Source organism: Notothenia rossii (genome assembly GCF_949606895.1).
Source record: "Notothenia rossii genome assembly, chromosome: 2".
Taxonomy (NCBI): Eukaryota; Metazoa; Chordata; class Actinopteri; order Perciformes; family Nototheniidae; genus Notothenia; species Notothenia rossii.
In genome coordinates, this window is record NC_136904.1 from 19,811,681 (window position 1) to 19,828,653 (window position 16,973).

General features: G+C 40.2%; 1 protein-coding gene across 1 annotated transcript; it reads right to left on the bottom strand.

Annotated features, from left to right (window-relative positions):
- Positions 1-6: 6 nt before the first annotated feature.
- Positions 7-16,969, bottom strand: ext2 (exostosin glycosyltransferase 2; the record flags this gene model as incomplete). Its single annotated transcript, XM_079662676.1, is given in 14 exon segments — positions 7-1,279; positions 1,951-2,033; positions 2,650-2,778; positions 3,241-3,384; positions 3,936-4,102; positions 5,384-5,573; positions 8,878-9,009; positions 14,205-14,298; positions 14,387-14,526; positions 15,038-15,233; positions 15,476-15,592; positions 16,563-16,612; positions 16,614-16,653; positions 16,959-16,969. Coding segments are annotated over 14 exon segments (1,632 nt in total). The 3' UTR covers positions 7-1,140.
- Positions 16,970-16,973: the final 4 nt, after the last annotated feature.

A 16,973-nucleotide genomic window follows, 5' to 3' on the forward strand; every position in this document is an offset into this window, starting at 1 on the left:
CCGAGAGACGTAGTAGTGTAGTCTTTACTAATCATGTATTACAAAGTCATAGATGAACCATTTTGAACAATTTCACTGACCTTATGAAAATGATATTAATAAAAAAGGCAAATAAAACAATCACAAGGCAATGTTTTCAAGGTTAAAGCCTAAATACTACTATTGATGAAAAGGACACAAATATGAAAACACACAGAATATAATGGAAAAATAAAAACAAAGCATTGCCGGTAATACATTTTGAAAAGTGTGGATTTGGAAATGTTCAACTATTCAATATACATTACGTGTCTTCAAATGCAAACAATAAGTACTCCTATACTTATGCAGCGTTCATATGCATAACTCATGAAGCCCATGAAATTACTTAGTGGCTCCTTCAATTAGCACCACTGCGTTTTTGTATATATAAATAAAACGAAAGGCTTGTACAGGCAATAAAACAATACAATTCAAGATGTTCCAGTAGCTCTGCATCAGTGTTTTTAAATCAGCAGTTACTCACTCTAAATATTAGATTTATTGTACCAGCTTTGTCTATAGTTGTATATGGTGTGTTACATTCAATTAACTGTTAAAGAAACCCTACATTGATATGTCGTTGAATCATTTACTATATATCATGGTTTCATGGTATTCAAAGGTTTCCTTTTAATACAGGGCAGCTAAAAATAATAAGGTCCATGTTATCTTTTGAAAAGAAGAAGAAAATGTCCAAGTTGGAGCATCATTAATTATAACTATGATACAGCTCTGGTGCAAAATAAACATATATACACTGTACACTGATTCCAGAGCAGCTGGAGCCAAAAGTCCAAAAAAGTAAAAGTGAGGGGCCGAAAGCCTACAGTCGGACTGTCCATCAAACATCAGACTCAAGGTCACCCTCCATGTAACATTAGTCTATGCACTTGTATTACTAAATGTTTAAAAAATAATTTGAAGCCAAATAAACAAATCATTGTCATCCGCATCCCCGTATTACAGTGTCCTAACTTAATGTTCTGTTCAGTTCTGCCTTTAAAAATCTATTCAAAAATCAAAGTAAAAGTGTCTTTGACTGAGGGGTGACACTTTGATCTGAATGTTGATGTTTGGATATAAAAGTTGGTGACACATGTTGAAGTGTTGACGTGCCGGTCAGAGGCTGCCGATGTTGGGGAAGCTCTTGAGCTTCTCGGGGAAGTCGTCTTTGTAGAGCACCGGGTCCGCTCGGTGTTCCACCACCTTCAGAGGCATGGTGCCAAAGACTGATGCAAACTTGTTGATGCACTCAGATCTACGGACGGAAACATAACTCAATGACTTTAAAAGAAGGCAAACATGTATTTAGCTAGCAGCTATGGATTAGTCAGGTTAGCAAATTATTAAAATGGATGGATGGAGTTAAATCAGTCTTTTCCTTTAAAATCCTTTAATTTTAAGGTGCCCATCTTCCTCACTTTTAATCTTTTTTATTTATATATATATATTTGTTTAAATCTTCTCATTTATCTTAGGTGTTTATTTAAGCACAGCTCACAGAACTTGCCTATGTACAAAATGTGTTTGACTTCAAATAATAATACTTCTAAATAATTGCATCTGCTTATTAATAATTGGAGAAAAGTTCAATAATGAAGCCGTTTCGTCCTGTTCACTGTTCAATTCTGCGATTATTATTATTATTATTATTATATATCATTTTAAAGGAGCAGAAAAACATAATTCAGGTTGTTGTGTTTCCTGCTACAAAAAGACATGGCAGTGCCACGGTTCTGTCACATGACCAAAATGTAAGTTAAAGAAAGATGCATAATACATTTTAATACGAGTTAAATGTGATTTTAAATATTTAGAAAGAAACAATGAAACGCTCATGCAACCATTGGACGGTTAAAACGCGATCAATAAACAAAGATTTTACTGAGCTTATTTAATCAACAATGGCTTCCAAACAAAGTGCCATACCTCTCCACCATGTGCGTCTGATCCAGGGACAGTCCATCAATGGCAGTACACTCGGGGCACTTGAACTTCTTCCTGGGGGTCACCTAAACAGAAGCAGAACAAAGTCACATCAATAATTAACTAAAACGGTTTGTCAAAAATGAGTCTGTAACATCCTTCTAGAACTGTTGTTAAGCACAACAACTGAACTCTCATCAGTGGAGTTGGAGAGAGATGTGATGTATGGCTTTCCTCTGTCTGTCTGACCTCCATCACATCTACACCCCCGACACATGCCTGCACCAAACGCTCTGGACCTGTGAATGGATGTGTGTGTAGAAGAAAGCGAAAAGACACCGAGACAGGAAGACAGAATGGGTTGGTAGGAGAGGCTGGGTGGAATCTGATGGAGATAGGGTGGGAGGATGGAGCGTGGGTGCGGGCGAAGGAAAGTGAGCAGCTTGTGATTTGATGGCAGGGTGTGCGTGAGCCCCGGTGAGCTTAGAAAAACATACTCAGAGGGGGAGTGCCAGTGAGTGACACCCAGATAAGGGAGGTTAAGGCTGGGCTTTAGCTCGGGCCCCTGCACCTGGGCACAGTGAGTGTGATGGGGAGGGGGAGAGGCGGGGAAGTCAGAGGGTGAGAGCTGATCAAACCCAGAGATGCTGGTGCGCTCTGTCAGGCTTCAGCCCCCCTGAAAGCACCCGGGCAGGAACGTACCTTGATGGGGGCTTTGCCCGTGATGTTAGCCACCAGGAAGTTCATGGCAATGTCCTCACAGTTCATATGAGCATCCACCCAGTTCTTGATGTCTCCCGGCATCTTGTATGTGTACAAATAGTTGAAATACTGGAATGGAAACAGATTCACTATTACTAGGTGTCATAAAGATATACAGCAGACTCATTATTTACAATAATGCAGACACTGTTTGACACGGTGACCCAAGAGTTTGTAGGAGGAACCCATGCACTAGAATCTGCTTTGAACTTAAGTGAGCATTTGAGCTTTAAAGTAGAAATGAGATAACCTTGCTCTACCTATGACATGCTGCTCTTCCATCATTGTAATCTTCTTTTCTAAAATCCTACACATACCCAAAACAGAAGTCCACAGGATATTCTCAAATCCTTTCAGTAAACTTAATTTACAATTCGATTTACACATACAATTGAACATTTCCTTTTCAAAACGTGCGTTGTGTGCATCATTATTAATCTAAATGGCTAACATCCATGAGAAGCTTCAAGGGAAATGTGTGTGTGAAGAGGTAGAGCTCAAGCAGCTAACACTTCTTCATGTCCAGGTCACCTTGTGGTAGAAGGCAGCTCCAGTTAGCACCATGGAGACCTCGTTGGTCCACTCCGACTCGTACTTCCACTTCCCCATTTCATGGTCCCATAGGTGCAGCCGGCCTGGGTAACCCACCAGCCTGTCTGGGAACTCCCTCCACACCTGGAGATAGACAGGAAACAGATTGTCAAACACAACATGAATGAGTAAATTCTAAAGAGAGTTTAAGAAACAAAAATGCAGTTTAAAATGATATTTGAACAAAATAAATTCCATATGGTGGTCAAATTAACACTTCCCTTTTGGATTGAAGTGGCTTTTTGATTGGCTGAACGTCTCAGGCTGCCAGTTGGATTATCTGGGCAGACAGACAGCTCCTCTATGCTGCCTGTAATTCTCTGTAATTATCCTTAAACTGAGCACAATTTTATTAAATGGCTTCTAAATGGATTCAGGTGAGTGTGCTGCACTAAGTGGGGCCCAGCAGATATGTGGGCATGGAAAGCATCAGCTCTCGACCTGTCATCATTCTTCACACATCAAACACATCCAGCAGGCAGTCCAATCCCAAACCATTGGAGAACCAGACTGTAATCTCCCTGAATGACTTTAAACTCTGGGCTCAGCTTTAAATGGTTCCTTGCAATATGTTTTGGAGAAAAGATGGGAAAGTGTGGTCAAGGTTTTTTTTAAAAAGGGGTTATTTTTCTCACCTCATAGCCAAACTGCAGTTCATCAGATGTCAGCATGATGATGTCATCATCAATCGCCAGCACGGCTTCTGTCTCGATCTCGTCGTAGGGGAAGAAGCGATTACTCAGCTTGTTTTCTTTGGTTCGCACAACTTTGAGAGGAACGCCGATTTTTGGCCAAAGAGACTCTGCCAGGAGGAAAACAATACAATAAGAACAACGGTACTCACTGTGTAATATACAGATGGAGATAAGACAGAGAAAAACATAAAACACTTCAATCAATACATTCGTTAATACATGTCAAATGTATTTGTTTATTAAAAATAATAGTTGCAACCATATATATATATTAAACATTTATATAAACAGTATATGACACTTAAATACGTTTTTAAGAGCTGAACAACATTTTTAAAACTACTGCTGTCAGTGTCTGGAGATGGGTGAGGAATTGTGATGTCATTAACCACTGACAGAGATATTTGAAATCCTGCCAGTGGAAAAAAGTGATCTGGGAATTTTACTTCACTCACTGACTCGTATCGCTACGCTAACCTCAAGCACGTGCAAATCCAACCACACTACAATTCCTCATGAGGCAGATTTAAAAAAAAAAAAAAAGAAGAGTTCTTTCAGGGGAGCGTTTCAAAGATCTTGGGCAGCGTCCATGGCACGGACTACGGCCCAGACGGATCACAGAGAATGTGTCCCCTCATTAATGGGCTAACTGGGGCCTGGCAGACTATGACAAGAGCTCCAGGTTCTCATAACCACGTCTGAGGTCTCCTGTCAGAAGCTATTGTCAGGAAAAGTGCTATGTTAAACACTCCGTTTGTTCTTTCCCTCTGTCACCATTACTGTGATCCCTTCTTTAAGTTGGAAAGAGACAGACCAAGTGAAGGATTTATAGGCTATTATCGGAATTTCAAAATGTCAGCCCTGTGAATTAATTTTAAACATACTCATAATGTCTTATAATGGTCTTCTAGCACTGAAAAGTTATAGTTATGAGCATTCGTACATGTTTATAGTCTGACCCATCAATGGCCCCTCGTTAATTCCATCGGGTCACAAAGCTCCAGCCAGGCGCCGCTGATGCCTCTAATGAAAAGGCAACTCACAGCCACCAGGGAGCTCTTCAAAGTCACCTCATTACTTCATTACATTATCCAACTCTACAGCAGCAGGTTTAATTCCTGGTCCAGAGCAGTCTGAGCTACGCAGTCAGTGAACGAAAGCAGGATTAACGGTTTTATACTTAATAGCCTTATTAAAAAAAGGCAAATAATTACAGCGCAAGGTGCAATAAATAACAACTAATAAGAGCCTGCTATGAAACTTCTATGATGGATTATACCTCAAGGTGAACATTAATGAAAGACATAAATAAAAAGTGTATACACACTGTATCTTTTGGAAAGCTTAATGAACTTTTGGGGTTTTTGTTGAGCGTTGGTCGCACTCACCCTCAGGAGGACTCTTGTTCTGGTTATTCCACACAACCAGCAGTTTAGCCAAGCTGGGCACCTTGGAGATTTCTGTGATGACACGGAATAGACTCTCCACACGATCGTAGGTCAGCACCACCGCTGTGAAGCCAGGGGCCCTCGGGGGGATAAGTGGCAAGAACAGAGGGCTGTTCACGCTGGACCACTTCTACACAAGACAGGAAACAAAGAACAACACGCCGTTAGGGCCACAAACATGTTTTTTATTCAAATGTTGTTATTTCCATGAAGAGCTCATGTCTTGAGTGTGAACCCTGTCTGTCGTGTTTTCCATAATGTAATGCTCTATAATGGGGCTTTACTGGAAGGTGAGGTCACCTGCAGTCATTTCCAGGTTATGTTTTTTATTCTGGAGCAAGAGTCATCCAATAACGTCTCTTAGCACCTCACAGAGGCAGAGCCCAGGATGCCAAAGGGTTCAGTCACATTGCCAAGTCAACCAAATGGAAAAAATAGCAGTACAGAGGTACAAGGAACACTCGGAAGGAGTTTGCAAACAACACAGGCTGGGCTCCACTGCCGTGTCAACTGCTCTTGTGAGATATTATGACAAGCCTTTGACGAGTAAAATTGCGTGGGATAGAGAGGAGGAAGGGGGGGAAATGATAACAGCAAGAGGTGGCCGTCTATCACCAACGTGGAACTGGGCTTTTCTTTCATTGCTCCCCTTTTAAACAGCTTGTAAACCCTGGAAGCCGCACTGACTCCAGCTCAGGTCAAGTGACACTGTCAAATGAACGAAGCAACGGGAACATGTTGTGTTCTTAATACTTTAAACATTACAGTAATTTGGATAACAGTCACACCAAATGAGGGACAACAAGTGCTTTGTGGGAAAACAATTACTTGTGTGAGTGGTATACAAAGGTTGTTTTTATATATTTAAATAAAAAAGACAATTTATTTTAATTTTATTTACAACCATGTGCGGGCAGCTCTTGCACCAAATGAAGGAGCACCATGGTTCACTCTTGATAACATTCATCAAAGGCACAGAAAATGTTCCACCCTGGTTACAGTGACACCCAGTCTGAAGAGGGCACAGACAGTGGAGCTTATCTTAGACAGTACATCTGTGGGTTTCTTGAAGTACTTCTATAAAGTGTGAGTCTCTTCTGGGCCCAGGTGGCCACACAGACAGTGATTCTGTGGCTCCTTCTACAGCACCAACAAGAGTCTGTCAGCAGAAATACAGCCACTGCTATAACACAACATCAGTCACTCCTCCACCAATAATAAAAATCACTTTACTGGAAAGTGGAAACTTCCTTGTGGTCATTCTCACATTGTCAAACAAGCAGAGGGGGAAATAATTAAAGTAACACATCTAGGCAGCACAGAAGCATTTAAACAGTATTAAAGAGGTTAGAGACCACTTAAGTCATTTGTCAAACTGGATACATTAGATGAAAAGAAAGCTGCAGCTCCTTATGTCACCAACAGATCTCAAGGGGTGATGTGTTAAAAACGTTACATTTTCATAAAAGAAAAAGAAGAATTGTATCTGGCTATTTTAACTGCCTAATTGGTTCTTCATTAATGTAAGGGTTACATGGATTTAAATTGAAAATGAAGAACAACCAATATTCAAATCATTTGGATGTTTTTCCTATCTGTAGAAACATTCCCAATTAAAACATATAGATATGTTGTTGTTACATGATAAAACAAGTATTACTCATGTCTACAGATGCAGAGAAATGTAATAATTTAAATGTATGGCTGAAAGAAGCAATCAATAAAGTTGCAACACCAGATACAGTATTAGTAATTAGTATTAAGACTTGTTCTAAATCATTAGAGTTTAAAACAGCTGACTTTCAATGTAAAGGGTTATTTTAAGTACTTACAGTAGTGGGAGAACAAAGTATGACTTCCCTGGGGGATAATATGTCTAGTACATATTAGAGAACATTGAGTGTAAACACCCTCAAAATAAAGTTGAAAGTCAACACTTCATAGCCATTACTGAATTTCAAATCTAATGTGAAGGAGAACAGAGTCAAAACAAAACTGTCCAAATATTTGCAGACTGTTATTTGATCTTCAAACAAGACATTGATGGAATAAGGCTTTTCATAGCCCAGTGCCAATAACCTTTTTTAAAGACTCTGAGATGCCTCAATTCTTGAGCAAGTATGCACACTACCTACAACTGCTAAACAAAAAGCAGCTTGTCCCTTATCCTGCACCCCCGCTCCCTCCAAAGGCACCAGCAATCCTGGTAAATGTGCTTTCAATTACCGGCCTAAAGACTACAGGAGGAGAGGCGGAAAAATGTCTGCCTGATTTATTTAGTGCTCTGTGGAAGTTCTTCTCACCGTCCATTCACTGAATCCATCGAGAAAACACTTCATCTCCCATCTCAGGCAGGAACGGCTGAAGGTCTGCACCCTGACACAATTAACCTCCTCTGGGTCTGAAAAAACCTCAAGACCTGAGTTATACTGAAGGATTGGACTGGGGGTTGGACGCCCTGACAAAACATTTTGACATAAGTGGGCAATGTCAAGTGTAACTGCTGATTAACAAGCTACCTGCTCGGAGAGAAAACAGGCAGCCACGCACGCTCAGCTCACGTAAGCCTTTGGCCTAAATGTCAGTGCAAAGAAAAGAAATGACAAACATCGTAAACACCCATGGTATGTATGCTGCTTGTTTACCCCAACTTCTTTAATGTTAGCATTTGACTTCTTCTGGGATACTTGTAGAGACTTGACAGATGCAAAGACACTATTGTGCATCCACACGCATGTTCTCGTGCACAAGCCTGCACCCCACAAGCGGAGGATGGAGGAGACTCTGGATCAGACCGGGCTGATTAACAACTCCTGAGAGATGCTCGCCCAGCCAAGCTGTCTGCAGCAAAAACTCCCACAACCACAGGGATGCTGAACACACACCATTCTTCACATCCAGCAGATTTTTTTACAAACACATGAGTCAAACATGAAGGAACTTAGTTTTCACCACATCGGAGGCATCCTCCTAGCGCAGAACTGCTGACATAAACTGGCTGCCTCAGAGCGAGCTGGGTTCACACCAAAGTGTGACGCGCAGCATGTGTGGCGCTTCAGAAACACTGAAGGCACCGACTGTCACTCCGCTGCCTTCGATTTACAAGGCACAGGAGAGAGGGGAAGCGTATGTGGCACAGTGAGCCTCTGCATGGTCTCAGCGACGTTGTGGAGGGGTTTCTTTCAAATGTGTTCGATAAAAAGACTTCTAGGAATACAGCTGAGCGGCGCAGCACAGCAGAGCAAACACACTGTATTGATTACTAAGCTGTATGCCTGAGGACAACAGTCTTTAGGGTGTACATATAGTTAAATATCACTCACTTCTAAAAGACAATTATGAAAAGGATAGGAGAGAAAAAAAGACTTGTCTTGCTAGATGTCCTACGATTAGGAATTCTGGCAAAAAGCACAACATAAAGTTAAGTTACGAACCACCACAGGTGGATTGTTCCACTCCTCGTAGGTCCGGGCAGCATACGGGTAGATGCGGTCGTTGATAATCTGGAGCGTTGTCAGTCCGATCGACTTCATGGAGCTGAAGTAGGCCTGCCAGAACCAGTGTGCCTATGGGTACAAATAATGTTTTGATTAAATATAATAATGAATCCTTCTATTAAGAGACATTCACTGTAAAGAGGTAGACGATGAAACATAGGATATTTGAATTGACCATAGAAAAAACATGTAATGAAATATGACTGCATACAGGTGTAAGAAAAGCATGTTGTGAAAACGACCTCACTCTTATGTGATGCTGTTTGTTTCTTTTTTGTATGTTGTTCTATATTATTATTTGAGATGCTGCAGAACAGAATCCTGCTGTAAACCATTTTCAACTGAATTATTTCATTATTTATATGTTTCTGTACAATTCATAATATAATAAAACCCAATGCTCTTTCTAGATTAAGTCAATACTATGGAAATGTCAAAAGACATGTTCTACTAAAAACCTTAACTTGAATAAGATAGTATTTCATAAAACAGTGGGAATGTTGATGTTGCTTAAATAACTGTTTCTGTATTTTCATTCTCACTATGCTGTGGAGTATAGTCACTACATGACAGAAGATAAAACCAGTGTGAAGTCATAGCAGTAAAATCCAGATTTCTCCCCCTGGACGAGTCTTTAAAGACCATTTTGAAGCCTCTTGACCTTCACCAACTCTTCCTCTGAAGCTTTTTGACGGAGCCTGTTTTGCTTCAACAGATCTCTGATGTGAAAAGCAGACTTTAATGATAACTGAACTCTTAACCCATATCTTAATGATTTCACATTGGCTGCTGGAATACCAAACTCCAGCTGCTCTAATCCACCTCCCACTTCATATGTACTGTATGTATTTTCAGCCTTTAAAGGTGATAAAGAATACCTGTACATGAATGATGTTCTATGGACAGTTTGTTGGAGCTCTGGCTGTGTTTTATACCATCATATACTGACTTGATGAATCTCGAGAAGTACTACTGACCATAACATGCGTGTCTACACTCCTGCAGGCTCATATTCTAGTTAGAAACTTCAAGGGACAGTTCAGAGGTGAGAGAAGCCTATAAGAGTTAATGAAGCTTTAAACAGCAGCGTCTCCTGCCAGGAGGCACCGTGCTACGCTGACCCGACTCCACCCCACTGGCTCCTCGATGACCCACGGATCTTGAGTAGAGGGTGTTTGTATTTGAGTTGTTGTGTGTAAGCCACTGAGCTACACTTGTTTATCAACCAATTGTCATTCACCAACTTGTATTGTGGGTCTAATGTGTGCCCCAGACGTAGTCCCTCGTGGCACGTGAACTTTTGACAATTGCCTAAATCTCCCATGTATGAGTATAAGTACTGGAGTTGTATCATAACACAAAAACAGCCTTTATTTTTATAGAGGGAGTGAGGAGAATCAAAAAGGACTTTCTAATCTCAGGGGGGAATCCCAACGGCTCATAAATCAGCCGGTGATGAAAGTTTCCTTTCCGACCGGGGGGAGGCAGAAAGCAAACTGTGCAGGCCCAAAGGCCCATACCGTCACAACCCCACCCCCCCCTTCAAGCGACTGCAGGAATTTTTATGAGCATGGAAGAAGAGACAGCGTTATCAAAGTAGAAAAATAAAATCCTTTACACCATCTTTTATTTGCTGCACCTAGTCTACTCTTTGTTCCTGACGGATAAAGATATGTAGCAGCAAATATAGCAAGCTCAGCAAAATGAATTTTAAAGATATGATGTATAATGCACACTGTAAATAAACCGCCAGCAAATAGTGAGAAATAATGCAAACAATCCCAAGAGAGAGTCATATTCCTCTGTAGGTCAAGCCAAAAAAAGTCTGACGTAGCGTTTTGTTTAGAGCAAATCATATTCTAATTTCCTTCTGGTTTACAGAGTTCCTTAGCAGCTCGTTTAAATCAATAAAAAAAGGTCAACGAGATGATAAAACCGTTTATATTTCAGTAGCCTGCATCACTTTGTTAAATCTAGAGGAAGTTGTCAAGTGCCTGACAGATGATCCAACCTCTGGAGCAGAATTGGCAGCCGGTGTGGACACAACCAGGCGATCATTAGTGTTTTTTGACATAATCTAAAACAGCAGTGAAACAAAGTCTGCTTCAATCGAGTGCTGCTTACTGGGAATATGGTTTTTCTAAAGATTTATTAGCACTTTTAACTGTGATCAAAACATTTACACATACTTGCCCACACACTACTTGTTAATAATAACGAAACTGGTCTTCCAGGTGTAAATCAGTGCAAGTTAGAAGGACTCAGAATATAATCTAACAGGACTTTGGGTCTAGACAACCACGACTGAATACTACTGAAGCCCCATGGGTAACCTCGATTAAAGCCAACCCCCCTGACAATAGTTCAGTGGTTCAATGTAACAGACTAAACAAACTCTGAAGTACTGTAATGAGTATAATTTGGAGGTACCTGTACTCTAATTTATATATTTCTACTCCAGTATATTTCAGGGGCAATTGCTGTACCTTTTACTTTTTATACACATACTTTGTAGCTTTAGATTAAGGTGTAGGTGAGATTCAACAGCAAAGACGAATACATTAGTATGTATATATTTTTTTAAAGATAAGGTAACCTTTACCAGCTGCAACTGTATAACTTACTGCTTAATTAAAAGATCAGAATACTTCTTCCACCACTGCACTTATTTCTTTTACTTTAAACAGTTGGCAGTGCAGAACAGAAGCATGTATACTGTATTCAGATTACCGTAATTTTCGGACTATAAGCCGCGCCTTTTCCCCTATTTTTCGACGCTGCGGCTTATATAACGGTGCGGCTAATCTATGGATTTTTACAGCTAACGGCCAACACCTTTAACTCTATGGGCTCTATGGCCGGTCCGCGGACCCCCACCTTTAAGCGGCGGGTTCCAGCAGGAAAAGCTGGAGGCCGGAAAAGAGTGAGACAGGTAGCGCGCAAAAGTAAAAGTGGAACCGAGAGTGGTATGCCGCTGCTGCGGCTTATATTCAGGTGCGGCTTATAGTCCGAAAATTACGGTATATTTTCAGAAGGCAGTTCTGTACTTATAACTTCTGCATTTGTGAAGGTAAAGAAAGGGAATATGAATTTAGTGCGAGGCGTCAGTAGACAGTCAAAGGACCTCACATTTACATTTTTGATTAAGAAGTTTAAGGTGCTTTTATTACATTTTTACCGACCAAAAAGCCACTGACACCTGTCATCATCCTGTTTGACTTTTCAGTTACATTTGAGATGAAAGATGTAAAAAGAAGAAAAGCAGACACCACGTAAGGGACAGGGGGAAAGACCAACTTGACTTGTTCTATAAATTAGCTGCAGCCGGTGAAATGTTCAGCATGATGGAGGACAGGGTGTCTACTAAAAGGTTTGCCCACGTCAAACACACCCAAAGAAAACCTGGTTCAAGCATAATACAGAGTATATATAGAGTAGGCTGAACTCCATCTTGAGCACTAACTCCTTCCTCCCGTCGTATACTGTATATTGTGATTTAATCAAAAAAGATTGGCAAAGGACTGTGTAGGTGCCTTATTTTATGGGTATGACCGCAACAAGCCTCAGAAGTACACAAATGTGGGCATCGCAGTCTAACTCTGGTAACACCTCACAGCTATTTGGTATTGGAGTGAGGTTTTAGGCTTTGTTGAGTAAGTTAAAGCAAAGAAAGCCTGGCTCTGTCAAACTTGCTAAGTGTGTAAGAAGACATGACCTTAAGTGAACAATTGCACTTTCGGTTGAGGTGAGTATGCATTGTGTATTCCTATTTTTATATTTGTAAGCACAAAAGTCCGACCACATGGGAACAAATAGACAGACAGAGGGTGAAAGAAAAGACTGCTGAGCCCTCTGCTGGCAGCACTAAGGAAATGCATCAGCTCCAACATTTGAAGATAATTAAAAAGCTGAACCTTTTGGAATTTCTCCTTAGTGATATTAGCACGCACAAAATATTTAGTTTTCGTCAAAGAATAGCATTTCAATTACCTAGTCTTTAATAGCAGAGAAGATGGAGTTTTCAGAGGTAAGAGTACAACAGACCCTGATGGTCCCTTAAAACAGGGGTTCCCAAAGTGGGGTCGCAACATGATTACAAAATAAAAATGAAAAAAAAAAAAAAAAAAAGTCTAAAAGAAAATTGATTTTAAAATTATTTAAATTATTATTTTTTTAAAATTATTATTAATAATAACGTTTTCAGAGACATTTTCATATCATGCAATCGAAAGTGAAACTTAAGCTCGCTCCATTGCGGAGATATTCCCCCCCCCCCCCCCCCGTCGACAGGAGGTCGCCTGGGGCACTGTTTTTTTGGGGGTCGCGGGCTGAAAAGTTTGGGAACCCCTGCCTTAAAACATGATATACTGTTTATATACAGTGCCGGTTAAAATGGACTGTACTAATGTGCCAAATCCATTTAGATACATGCCGTGGGCTTTGGGATTATTAAGGATGAGATTAAATTAAATAGATGGTAATAAATTAGAATGCGGCGACCACATTTTTTACCACATTTTTTTTCTATAAAACACTGTTTTGAGAGAAAATGTTTTACACCACTATGTAAAGAGAATCTTTAACTTTTGTTGATATTTTGTAAAATTATACAAAGAAAATGTCTCAGTTGAGAATCAACCTGCAACAGAGGAGTACTGTGACCAATGGATAACCATGTTAGACCAATGCTACCAAGTGAGCTATGAGCTATACACAGCAGAAGACCCCCCAGCAGACATCAAGTCATGTTTTTGGGTCTGTCCGCTGTAATCTAACCCGCAAGCCCGTCTATGAGCCCTTCAGTCTGAAACGCCTGTTTGGCCAGTATAATTAGAAAATGGACTAGAGTTGATACAAGGGAATGAGGAGCAGCTGAACTGCTGCACTTCTCTCAAAGCTGCTTTCACTTTTGTTTATTGTGGCTCAATGTAGATATCAAAAAGAAAAAGAGAGTGAGCCGTCATCTGTTCATTTCACTCGAGCTAAAATCAACACACGTTAGACTTCTGAAAGCTTTCTAAAGTCTAGACTGAGCAAAAGAGGAAATTCTAACTTAGAAAAGGTAAGAGTGGTATCCAAACTTCTGTCTTTCGCTCATCACATTAAGTTTGTTTCGACTTCCCACGCATGACATGCTAGAGCTTTAACTCTCCTGATATCACCTCTGACTTCCAAGTCAATCTGAGTTTTCAAACTAAATATAAGCCACTTTAAAATCATTTTAGCTGAGAAAGGTTTTCTTTGGAGTGCGTTATGAATGTTACCTGTCTTTGCATCTCTTCCACTTGTCTGTGAGGAATGCTCTTTAGGATGGTGTACATCTCTGATAGCTTCTCCTCTGGAATAACCACAGACGCCCTGAGGATAGACAGAATCATTTGATGGAAAATGGCAGACGGTAAAACCATTTACTTGTTTTTCAACTGTTACATCAACTTATGCTGACCTTTTCCAGTCAAGAACTTCAGAGAATGGCAGAATGTAGGAGTCAGCGAGAATGACAGGAACACAGCCAGCCTGCAACACATCACTGAGGGCAGCCTGACCCAAACGGGCCCCCCGCAAAACCACACAGAATGAGGACTCCTGTAGAGACACATTGGGAACTGTTAATGGGACACGTTGAATTGCACAAAAAGGACAAAATCAAATCAAACCTCTAGATCATTCTTCTCAATTCAAACAACATTTAGGAACTTTAACTGCATTTTGAACACAGTTACCTTGTTCCAGTTTTAGTTCCTAGAGGTTAACTCCCAAAAAGTTCCTGTTACCAAGGGAAGTGTGTATTTAAGGTTGCATGAATTAACAGGCTCCAGGAACTGCTGCACTTATTGTTGCTGAGTGGTAAAACACAAGCTGCTCAAACATCTATTCAACATCCATTTAGCCTTTCACTATCACTTGATGGTGGTGGTATTAATATTAGTTATTGGGATGGGTATTTCTTGTAAAGAAAATAAATGTTTATAAAAATCATGCCGCCAACTCCGCTTGTATTTGTGTTGTTCTTTGGGAAAGTATTGCATTTAACAAAAGGTGGTCTTAAAACTACATCTTCAATATAAAAAATTGTATTCAATGCAGTGCCCCCTACCTGAAGGATCTGTGGGTAGTCGTACACCTGCCCCTTGTAACATCGTTTTCGTGCAGAGGCGGCCCCCTGGGAGAGGTTGCTACACTTGTCCAGGAGGAGCAGTGCTTCTCCATTTTCTTCCTTCAAGCGCTCTAGTTCAGCGCGGTACTCTCGGTGGATGGCGGTTTGAGGGGAGAGAATAAAGTAACGCCGTGGCCTGGGAGAATGGAGACAGGAGATATAAAGAGGCAAATGGTTATAATACTCTATACCGTTGACTATATATTACTTCTCAATCAAGCCGAGACTAATGAGTGTTGCTAAACCACAATTACTTTAATATACTCCCTTGGAACCCTTTCCGTATAGAAGATGTTGAAGGATAACGTATTTGAGGTGACAGTAATCTGGTCATGATGTGCTACTCAAACAAGACAATGAGAGGTAATGTGTGCTCACCCTGGCTGTCTCTCAGGCAGCTCAACATCTGCGGAGAGGGGGCTGTAAACGGGGATGCTGACATCATAACCTTGTCTGTAGGTCCATGTAGAGAAACCTCCTCCAGCCAGCAGCGCTCTGAAACAAAAGAATGCTTCAACACTCATGTTTCAACAGGTACAGTTACCAACTCAAAAACACAAACTCCTTAATTTGCTTCCTTTTAGAACTGTTGCTATCACCAATGCAGATATACGATATAAAGTGATATCAAACAAGGCTCTGTGCCCTGGTTAATAGATCCCATGTAGTCCACTAGGTGATGAAAAGTATTTTGGAGTCTGTTCTTTTCTCATGCAAGGTGAATATAAAGTGGAAACACACCGTCAGTCACACACACACCTGGTTCTAATGAGGCACCATGCCAAATGGACTCCAGTTGGAAAGCCCAGGAAATTCCTTACAGCTAAAAAGGTAGTGTTCATTGTCTCAAGGCTGCATGTTCATAAACCCATCCTCAACCATCACTCTGGACTGTCTATTGGACATCTTGAGAAACCAAGGCTCTTCGCTGGTAAATACAACCAGATTTTAAACGTCTCCTCAAGGCCTCTTAAATATATCCTACCTCCAACTTGCTTGTATAATCTCCTTCTTCTTTATGAAATCATCATTCAGTGTGATTGACTGCTGTTGCAATAGTAAATGCTACCTTTAATAATAATCAATTTTAGAAGAAACATTGATTTAATTCAACAGAATATACACAAACAAGATATTATTTATCTACAAATATTGATCTTTTTTTTTTGTATCTACAAGTGGTACTTTTCTGATCTTAAAAGCATGAATCTTGAAAACATTCTATCCTCCTCCTTGGTGTTGTAAAAACAATGCATTATATTTTAATTTTAAGCTTTTTTCGTGTCTGAATTGACTGTGATGGTATATCAGCTGATGAGACTTGTTTAGCTACAATGAATGCACCAAGCCTATCCTTTGATGGAAGAGTATTGTCTTCTACATATTTCCATTCATTTCACTTAATATCATAATAAAGATATTATTTAATATTAAGATTGTGTCTCAGATGTATAGTAGTGGGTACCTGTCTCTGGGCACATCCAAGGCAGTATTGTAGTCTGGAGGGCCCCCGGGGTAACATGTTGAAAAGTAGGTGATTCATCCCTTTGTCCCATCTACAAAAATACAATAATACATAAGATTAGTGTTGGATTGATACATTAATTAACATCATATTTGATTTTTAAAAAGGTTTCGTATTGGCAGTGGTTTCAGATAATCAAAGTTTTAAACAGTTATATAATGATGACATTTTTTAAATTGTAAGAGATTACTTAATACAACTGCTGGAAGAATTATTAAAGGTTTGCAAGAAAACAAAAAAGTTGCTAAATATAATTCGGCTTTTGTGACATTTCAGCTTTAAAACCCATGACAAGAACACAGATATAGGACGATGAAGTTCTTTTCAAACATTTACCTGGGTAGCATTGCC